Here is a 10,590-nt window from a genome sequence, read left to right as displayed (position 1 = left end):
GCATCTTACGCTTTCACGATGGCGTAAAAGGTATATTTTTGTCCAATAAAATTGACAATTTGTTTTTTGAGAAACACTTCGTGATCTATGTTCGAATCCGGGGCTAGACTCAATTTGTTCTACGGTGGGAGTCAGTTACCCGATGGAATGTCTAACGCCGGTACCAAACATGAAACAGAAAACATTTGGTTTGTTTCTTCCTTTCCGTATTCTTCCTTCCCATCATCAGCTCTACAAGTAGCCCGTGAGCAATCTGACTGACCGCAGTTTTGATCCTTTGACTGTTATGCGGTTTCGAATGCTCGTGGCCATTCCGGTATTTACATTTAGTTCACCCACATAGCACTCATTCTTCCTGTCACAGATATCCGGTAGATTGTAATTGGACTTCGTAATTGTAGAAGAAGTCTTCACACTTGTGAAGATTTCTTCTACAGTTATTGCCTGGGTCATGGCAGGGTCAGGCTGCAGGGGTAGCATTTTTCAAGTCTATTATGCTTCACTGAACAAAATGCGCGCAGTGTGTATTCGAAAAAGGTCAAAAAGGGTTCTCACATGTTGGACGACGACGCGTAGAAAGCATCGAATAGCGGTCAACTGGTTGTGCCCATCTAAATGCTGCTATTAATGGCTGGCTTTTACCTTTAATGAGAGTACCGTACGGTTCTTACTTGAGCAGCACTTACGTAGCAAGCCTCATGAAAATTGCTTTTTCATTTAATAAACAGAGTTTAATTCCAAATTGCACAAGTTACTATGACTTTAGGCCGCTTTCGCCATGCGAGCATAACCGGTAATCAACGAGGCCATTTTGTCAACTTGAAATAAACAATCACACAAATCAATAGTTTATATAAAGAAATTATTAGAGTACTAAATTATTGTAACACTGTTTGCGGTAACTTGTTATGTAAAGTGTTCCTCGGGAAACCTTCAGAAAGACAGACATGGAAGAAAAACCCTATGCTCTAATGAAATATTTTTTCAAAAATTAAATTTAAACAAAAAGACAAGTGGATGAAATTTAGTGAAAATATTAGAAAGAAATATATACCTGATAAATGATATAAATGTCACAATCGGTATTTTTTTCAAGAATAGACAAGTACGTACCTTTGGATTTTATTTAGGGGGACCTTGCATAGGGTATTCTACATAGATCGTACAGGGATGGAACCCCACCGACAAATGTAAGAAATTCGATGAGTCTAGACTTCCAGTCAGTGAGAAAAGTGAGCGTACAAGTCTAATGATTTGAAATTTTAAAATATAGTCAGTGAGTTCTCGGACGCTACAGATTACACTCGAATTCAGAAGAAGCGAACACGATAGAAAAAGAATGTCTAAGTAACCTTGTTTCTGAACGAAGCTAAATATGCAAAAACATAATTTCGCGTAATCTTTTAAAAATCTTTTTTTAACTATTGAACAATTGTTGCTATGAATTAGAAGCTTGCTTTTCGTTACAAAAATGAAAGAGTTTTTTTAAAGAAAATTTGGCCAATCTTTTTTCGTTCTAGCGATTCTGTGTGGGTTGAGTGTGGGGCTCAGCTCTGGCAGCTGGGATTATCCCTCAGGGCAAAGCAATCAGATAATGGGTTTGGTCGTAAAGAACGACGGTATATACTAAGCAATATTACGGAAGCTAATTGTAACCATTCAACGAATTCCCATAAGCATTTTATCTAATTATACACAAGCCTAGCATCGAAGATTAAAGCATTTAGGGATAAAAAACCATATATAAGATTAACAAAATACAACTATGGGAAATTGATAATCTATTATCCTATAATTTATCTTTTGCAAACGATAATCTCGTGATAATCTATTGTATACGTATAAAAATAAGCGTATGGAACATTCATTGACACAGTCACCTTCCGGGCTAAATGCGAAGAGGATATCACGAGAACTTCATGCATTTGTTCGGACACGTTTTTACAACAATGCTTGCCAGTGAATTGATATAAAATTTTTGGTTGGCGTTGTTATTATAGGATTAAATACTAGGCAGGCCAAAGGAGATTCACTTCAACGTAGTTGCACACTTAGTACAAAATCTCAGTGTTTTGAGTTGATCGTGGTCATCACGATGGAATACTGCCTCATCTACTGTACTGAGATTGACAAAGACGTCTATATTCGTTTATTAAGTATTATTATAGCTATTTCATAAAGGAGCATTTCGAACAGATGCACTTGTTTCATTGGAGCAATATCTTCCATAGTAGATCAAAAAACATATTCTTATCAAGAGTTAGAATTGAACGGTGGTACATCGAATGTTATTGCAATTACCCCCTCTGCCGAGAAGTTCTACCTCGTTCATAAAAGATCCTCTGCTCCAAGACCTGCAGCTATGTAATCGGTCGGCGTTGATCATCTGCTAGGTAGGGCATAGCTGTTCGAAACAGATGGGAACGCGTTGTGTCTCGATTGGGCATGGACATAAACGGCGTGTTCCCACAGCGGACCATCATTCTTGCTTACATCCAAGAGCAAGGCGGAGCACCTAGAAAAGCTGGATGTCTTGCGTACACGTAAGATTGTATATGTATGTGTATGTATTTCGAGACTCGGACTTATGCGTCGCTTTAGTTGTGTGTTAGTCTGAGTGTAGTCGGTGTTGGTTTCTGACCGATCCACCACTACACCGATGGAGAGGAGCGAGCAAGCTTCACTGTGGTGGGGTCCGACTTTCAAGTCATACCTTATCTTAGGTCATCGTCCCATAGCTTGAAGGAAGTCAGAAAGTAGTAAGCAGAAGCTCGTAACTTGCTCTCTCCCTGTGCGTCGGGCTAGAAGGCTCCGAGGATGAAGAACGCGCTAGAGTGAGGGGAACTGTCGACTCGAAGACAGACCCATCCAAACGTAGGAAGTGGAAACCGCCCGCTAGTGTGGTCGGTCGGTCGGTCGGTCGATCAAAGCTGGCCAGATGGAGTCTCAAAGGTCATCTCCGCAAGAACCCAAAAGAACGCGCAGGGGGGGGGGAGGGGGGATAGGGATACGAGTTAGAAGGGGCGCCGCAAAAAGTGGGAGGTCCCTCGCACCCGATGGACCCTCCCACGGGGTCACGTGGCAAACGCTGGGCGCCCAGCAACAGTTGTCATACGTCGTCTTGCTGACTCTCGAATTCCCGGCACGAAAGCCAGGGGGCGCTCCTGGCGAAGGTGGGCACTCCCGGCAAGGCAGGCCACTGACACAACCGATGCGTGATTCCACCATCCCGGCCAGTTGGAACTCGCACGTGGAGCATGCGGCCTTACAGCCCCAGAGGAGCGCTTGCTCCAATCCTACCTATCATGTAGCCAAGTAGCGAACAATGTGCAGTAAGGTTACTACCGGTTGACGATGTATATCCTAGTGAACGTTGTCCAACAGACTCAGATGGAAACGAAAAATTTAATCAATTTCTGTGTCTTGACTGAGTGAAGTCGACTTCCTCACTGGGGTCGGTTTAAATGAGCAAAAGGAACGTTAAATGAAAATCTTATATTCAAACATACCGATGAAAGATAAGCTCAATATGCTCAAGCCACGTGTGCGCTACTGCTGCTGCTGCTGCTGCTGCTAGCTCTTTGTCAGTGTAGTGAAAATTCAACGAAAGGCCCTGATCGAGTGGGGCCTAATAAAATTACAATACAATACCTTCGTCATACGGGGAAACAGTTGCGAAGTCACTTGTATTTCATTAAGTTCATGCGGTGTATACAATACGGTGTGTACGTATCTATTAATGCTTTAGATCATTGCGGTGAAGACGAGTTTGTGGAAGTGTAACAAATATCTGAAGCAAACAGGAGATATAAACGAAACGGCAAACGCGGCGTCCGAAGAATACCGCATCTGTAGATCGAGACCAATCAGCATTTGAAAATGTTCATAATATTCATTTGTTCTCTTCTGCTCATATCAGGTGCGTATCAGCCTCCTCCGATTTGATCTGTGTGGATCTTCCTGATGATGATGATGATGATGATAGCACCTGTGGATGTTAAACCGTTCATGGTTACCTATAACACTGAAACAATTAGCTCTAGAGAATCAAAGTTCCATAGCTTTTGTCCACATCATTGTTTACTTCTGAAGAGAAGATCATACTTAGGAAACAAGTCAGCAATGCTTATTTTTTTTTTTTTTTTTCGCTATTGGGCAATCCAAGACAAAAAATCTCCGAACATTGCTACGTTCGGGGGGTCATTACACTGATATACCGCAGTTATGCAGAAAGCACAATCTTAAGTTGTTCTAGTTTGGAGTTTGTCTGATGGAATTATGGCTAATGGCGATATCGCACGTAAAACTTAAAACATAGATATTGAAAGCCTACTTTAATTCAGCGAAGGAACTTCAATCTCCCCTACAGACGAGTCCTATCGCACGCATAATGGCAATTTTTAAAATACCAGAACAGACGACATCAATATTTTTTTTCATTGGAAAGCCTTGTAACCCTTAAGCGGTCTTTTTTTGGCCAAAAGAAAAGTGCTGTTGAGGGTTTTGCTACAGCTGACGATGCCTCTTTGCCCTAGATGAAGTTAACAGAATTATACCAAGTTCTGAACCGTATCTACAGATCGCGACTATCTCTAGAAGGCTGCAGAATAAAATATCAATATTATAATTCCGTCATTTTCAAGGTTAAAGGAAGGAAAAAAAGGCTTACCAAAAGCTAGATAAGCAAACGAGATATAAATATGACACATCTGTGACCTGACAGTCGTTTCATAACATTAAAGGTCCAGTGATTCAGGCCAAATCTGAACTGTCTAAATGGACATTGTTGAAACTCAGCTTTAAGAGTACGATTTGCGTTTAAAGAAAAGAAACGTAACAATCATAGTCTAACAGGCGTATTCAGAGCGATCGAGAAAGAGTGGTGCCCAATATTCAGATTATTATAAGAACAATTAATTCACAAAGATCTAATGAAATATATATATATATATATGAAGCATGCAAGAAGATAATGGTGGAAATAGCTCGATATTTTATCTGATATAACGCGAAAGTCCTGTAATTCAGGCCAGCTATCTTCAACTGAAGCATCAAAATGGTAAAGAGGGAACAATCAATGAACGAAATTAGGTAGGAACTGAAATGAGATCAGGATTATCTTACGGCATGCAACACAGCTATACATATATACATACACACATCATGGCCTGCTGTGGACACATAGCATCTGCTGTACGTAGCTCAATAACAGTCACTGTTAAAATAGCTTCAGGGCGTCACAATCTATTCTTCATCGCAGCAACGGTTATGTAAATGCCAATGCTGGAGGCGTATAGCCTGAATTTATATGTGGCCTTTTCTATAACCTCACAAACAAGCTGGCCCGTATAGAAAAGTTAGATATCGTCCGAGCTAAGATACTGTCGAGAGAAATTTGTCATTGCGAAAACATCATCTGAGGCAATATATTTAAAACGCAAATTTCTAATTCCTTAACCTTACCAAAGCAAACCGTAGATCTGGGACAGATTTTTTTAGTCGATTTACTAATTTCAGATCTTTTTTCGGTAATATTCTTCTAATAAAAACGTACGGGGGGGGGGGGGGGGTTGACATCTGGCAAGTTGACTTAGCGATCGCATGGGTATGAACGAACGGTACTCAATAATTTTGCACTTTTCACAACTCGATATGGAGAGCCCGATACGCCCAATTGATAAATGCCTATAAAATGCAACTCCTGTTTTTCAAAAAAGACCCACTTGTGTGGTTTTAGGAAGAGTTTACCTTTACATTAGGCTTCGCTAACTTAGGCATATCTCGGTTCGTTTTGTTCACTGCGCTTAAAAGGTCCCTAGAATGGCGCCGACTCGTGGTCTTTTCGGTGTCTAACTTGCAGCGTTCGAGTACGGCATTATGTACATTTTGACAGTGCCAGTGTTAGCTAAATATATATATGAAACAAGGGCCAGAATGTTTTACAAAACATTTAATTTTATCTATAAATTATCATTTTGCTATACTTAAAGAGTGCTAGAAAAAAAATACACATAGTTCATCCGATTGCTAATTACACAACGTACTCTAATTACTCTATTGAATAAAGAGACCTTTAACGAGATAGGACCTCTGTCGTAGTTGCAATACTCCTCCGGTGATTTGTTTGCCAAAGATCAAAATGAGCTTGCTTGCCTCGGTTATGAATTAGACAGAATTACGCATTTCTCAATGGTAGTAAATAAAGTATAATTAGTTGCATGTACTTTACTAATATGGCATTAGGCTGACACCTCACGTAGGCAAGGAACACAGTGAGCGGGTATCGTAGAAAGCTACCTCTTAGGGTAGTTTTCTTAAGATAAACGTTACACTATTTGAAGAACTCTTAAACGAGTTCATTCTGCATGCATTCCGAATATCCGCATGTTTTGATCATATACCTTAAACTAGCCAGGAGTCGGAGCCATCTTCTAGGTCACGTCCTATTCGGCTCTGGCTCTGTAAACAGGTAAAATATATACATATATATATAGGTCATAAACTACCTGCGTACAGCTCAGCAGCGTCAGTTCGATGTCCCAAGCTCTGGTGTAAACACCAAAATGTGATCTGTTTTGGTGAATCGGATTAGAAAATCGGACCATCGGACTTTTGGAATTAGCAAGGTGATGGCCGCTGGGCGGTTGACAGACGACAGCTGTCAGCACAGATTCGGGAGATGAACGACAAGTGTATCTGAACGACTTCTATTAACCAACTGGAAAATCGCATACAGATAGTTCAATCCGACAGAAATTGGTTTTGGTTTACGTTAAAAACCCTACCACATTCTACGCTATGCGTCCCTATAAAACATAGTAAAACCTATAGAACATCTAGCCATCGGCGTCATCGCATAGGGATCTAACTGATATTGTGAAAATAGTTGAAATAAGAAAGAGTAAGCCATGTTAACTTGTGTGCGTTTTCAAATGCGCTATCCTCCTACAACCGATTCCTTGCTTCCCACACCTTCAACCAGACTGACAATGCGAGTATCTGCTAGCGTATAGAAATTCTGAAATGATTTTGTAATACTGGCTGATCACAAAGTGTGTTGGATCGGAAATACGCAGATTGTCATAATTAGCCGTGTTAGACTATTTTTTGTCTTCTCTGCAAACAGCCGAGGACGTCCACGAGTCTGTGCGGCCACTTTATAGGCAAATAAACTCATATATAGGAAATAACGACCCAAGAACTGTTGATACTTAACGATAGTCCTCTGTGAGTCAGTAAGCGATGACACCAATGTTCACATACCACGATGTTCTGCACTGGGCTGCCTCGGCCCTATGCTCCAAGCACTTCGAGCGACAGGGCCCAGAGTGGTCCGAAACGGTCTCACAGCAAAGATGCAACGGTGAAATAAGTGAGCCCATTTCTTATTATCGAAACCATAGCAGGGCAGGCGAACATTCCCCACTTATGTCTTGTGAAATTTTGCCGCCACTTATCTTCGAACGCTATCAAAGGAGTTCAAGATGTCTCGTCAATGAAGGTCTACGTCGCGCGTAAGAAAGCAGCAGCACTGACTTTTCCTATCGAACAATATCTGCCGCCAACCGATTTCAACATAGGGCATTCTTCGTCCGTCGCCTTTTCCTATTTGTACCCTCCTGTCGATAATAGGCGCTAACGAAGGTTTCTCCCAGAACCTACCTTTCTTTTTCGGTCTTTCCGCGTTTCGGCTTCAGCTGATCACCCCGGAAGCCGACCGGCGCGTCCATCTGTCAATGATTGCTCTCGGCCGTGTTTTTTTTTACATGTGTGTCTCTGCGACTGAGTAGATATATACATATTTGGCAGGGCAGGAGGTGATTGTCGCGATGGTGTCACCGAATCAGTGACGATTGCCGCCAGTCTGCTGCCGCCGACTCCCGAAACAGCGCGGGGAAAGGGGAACCGGAGCAATGTGTGTACTTTGGAGTCGCGGCTGAATGGCGACGGCAGACCGGTCCCGGCGCGAGATGGGACCAACGGAGCATGCAACATTTGCCAATGTTGGCCCCATCGTTCACAACGCAATTCAGTTTGCTACACACTCCTGCCATGAGTGGCAGTTAGACCGCTGTGTGGAAGTTGGGCATTCTAATGTGGCGGCGACAGCGGCAGCCTTGGATGAATAAATGGTTACGTCGATGCTAAACTTTACGAATCGTCAAGGGGTCGTCGCAGAGTGCCATAAGCGTTTGTTTTATTTGAACTTAATTTTTATTTTTTATGTATTTATACATAAACGGGGTAGCGTGTGTGTCACGTAGTGGGAGATGTATGATAGATTATCTGTGAAATAGGTTACTAGAATTTAGTCGGTTATAATGGCAATCGTCCTACGATAGCGTATTTGTTTACTAAACTTTAGGATACATGGTGGTTTAGGTTTGACACTTTGCGTAGACACACTTCGTTTAGCGGTGTAATGTGGTCATGTGAAGTAATGCTTAACGGCGGTAGCGGACGTAAGACTCGAAACATTTATCTAACAGGACAACTACAACACGATCAAAAAAGTATCGATAAATCGATCGTTCTTGTCTGGCAAAGGCCGACTTTTGGCAAAGCTTGTGGGGTTAGGGTCGCCCGCCTGCCTACTATCCATTGGCTTTCAGTCTAGATCCGTTTAGTTGGGAAACAAGAACAGACCTTTGAAAGGCGTACGTAATATATTGTTTTGAAGACAACCCTTCATTCAAGCGATGCGTCAAAACAAATACAGACGTAATGCACAGTAATCGTGCTGGAGCATGGCTGAACAGTTCTTAGAGGCTATAGTAGAAGTATGAGTTATTTTCACGAGACATTTGAAGGAAAACAGGCAGACTATACTGAATGCCGTGCAGTTCAAACAAGTGCAAACATGTCAATAGGCTAAATGCACTTGAGGACGTTCTAACACGTTGTTGTATGCGGCAAAACGTCGTTATGGGAACATGACATGCGGACAAAACCACTAACTCTAGAGTATCGCCTGGACAGCTGGGTCAAGAACTAACGAAAGTGCCGCATCGAGCTTCCTCAGATCGCTTTTTCGACCATCGGAAGATTGTGCATTATGAAATGTGTTTGAAGTCCGGCAGAATAAGTCGCGGGCTCTTAGTTACAATAATGCGCAGACTCATAGATCAGTATAGTGTTTTTGCAGAAAGTACCTGATGCTTGCACTGCCCTAACCCCAGATTCATTACGTTCATCCGTTGTCTTCCTGAAACTTAAGTGATACCTAGAGGGAAAAAGGTCTTGAAACGAGTGAGAAAATTCAATAAAAACGCAAGCAAAGCGAAGGTTTATCGCTATGGTCAAATTTGAAAACTATCTTAAAGATTAAAAAAAACCGTAACACGTATGCATTAGGTCTGGCAGGAATGGCTACGAAATAGACAACTGGGACATAGACGATTGGGGCATATGCAATTGGTATAGAGCTATATTTAATAGTATACCTTATACTGGGGTACCTTCAAGCCTTCATTGATACAGACCTATACTGCTATCCATCAGTCTTCATTCCCTACTCAAAAGTGCTGGACTCATTCATTGAATTTTATGGTAAAATATTGAATTAGTGTAGTAACTGGCAATCTCTTATATTTTAAATCACTTTTTTTTTGCATTACACTCAAATATGAACGTATAACCTTATAAACACGATAGTGTGCTTTGGACAAATTGGTACTTATGGTCTATATGTACACACGACATACTCTCCGAATACGAGGCGTTAATTTACCAAATTTCTATGGAATCACTGTCATCAACAAAATCACCAAATGTAAATTAAGTAAAATCTCAAACTGGGATCTCTGTTCTGTGCGATCATAACGCATACGTGTAGCATTAGGTTATATTATTTGTTTAACAAACCGGATGGTAAAGTAAATGCATCATTGAAATAATATGGATACACCGGTCTTGCTTGTCTTATATCATTATTGTGGTTCGTTCCCAGCCATTCTTCTCGACCTTCTCTCACCCCCCGACACGGACTCCCGATATTTACGAGAGCCCAGAATGGGCTATAAAATCATCGGACCAGGAATGCGCGACATGGTAAAAATAGGACTCCTCCGTTCCTAGCGACGTCCAAAAGTACCACTCCTGTAGTTGAACTAGCTTGTCCTCTAGAGATGTGTGGCAGCTTGGCCATGTTTTGCTTGTCCAGCAGCGGTAGCAGCAGCTGGCTTGCCAGGTACCCCGCAAACTAGGCAGCTTATGATGATCCGTTACAAAACGGAGACGTAGTACGAATGGAGATCTGAGGCAAGTAAATTTTTTCATCTCTGTCCACTATGTCGGCGCGGAGTTCATGATTCGTGAAATCGCTTTCCAATTGAGGAGGTGATCGCGCCTCAACTCCCGTGATACAATATCCGAGGTTGTCTCAGAGGGCCACAGTACGGTCGCCGGACTGGCTGCACAGCGACTATCCGCGCGAGCCCACTCAAAGGCCCTCGCTCCGGCGGGCCGCAGTGAAATCACCTCGGCAACCGATTGAAACAGACAAAGGACTATTATTTCTGCTCTAAAATGTCCCGCTTTTAAAGCAAATGAAATAGTCAAATATGGGCGGAACTACACGAGACATATATC

General features: G+C 42.0%; 1 protein-coding gene across 2 annotated transcripts in view; it reads left to right on the top strand.

Moving 5' to 3' along the window:
- The first annotated feature begins 3,140 nt into the window (after positions 1-3,140).
- Positions 3,141-10,590, top strand: part of LOC111249184 (uncharacterized) — a 74,587-nt gene continuing 67,137 nt past the window's right edge. For both annotated transcript variants that reach the window (XM_022802728.2, XM_086987756.1), the window contains exon 1: positions 3,141-3,919. In XM_022802728.2, the coding sequence (XP_022658463.1) occupies positions 3,880-3,919 (40 nt within the window). In that variant the 5' untranslated portion in view covers positions 3,141-3,879. The remainder of the gene's footprint in view (positions 3,920-10,590) is intronic.

This window comes from Varroa destructor, unplaced genomic scaffold (assembly GCF_002443255.2).
Source record: "Varroa destructor unplaced genomic scaffold, Vdes_3.0 BEIS01000004.1, whole genome shotgun sequence".
Classification (NCBI taxonomy): domain Eukaryota; kingdom Metazoa; phylum Arthropoda; class Arachnida; order Mesostigmata; family Varroidae; genus Varroa; species Varroa destructor.
The sequence above is the reverse complement of the archived record's forward strand: the minus strand, read 5'-3'. Positions and strand labels throughout refer to the sequence as shown.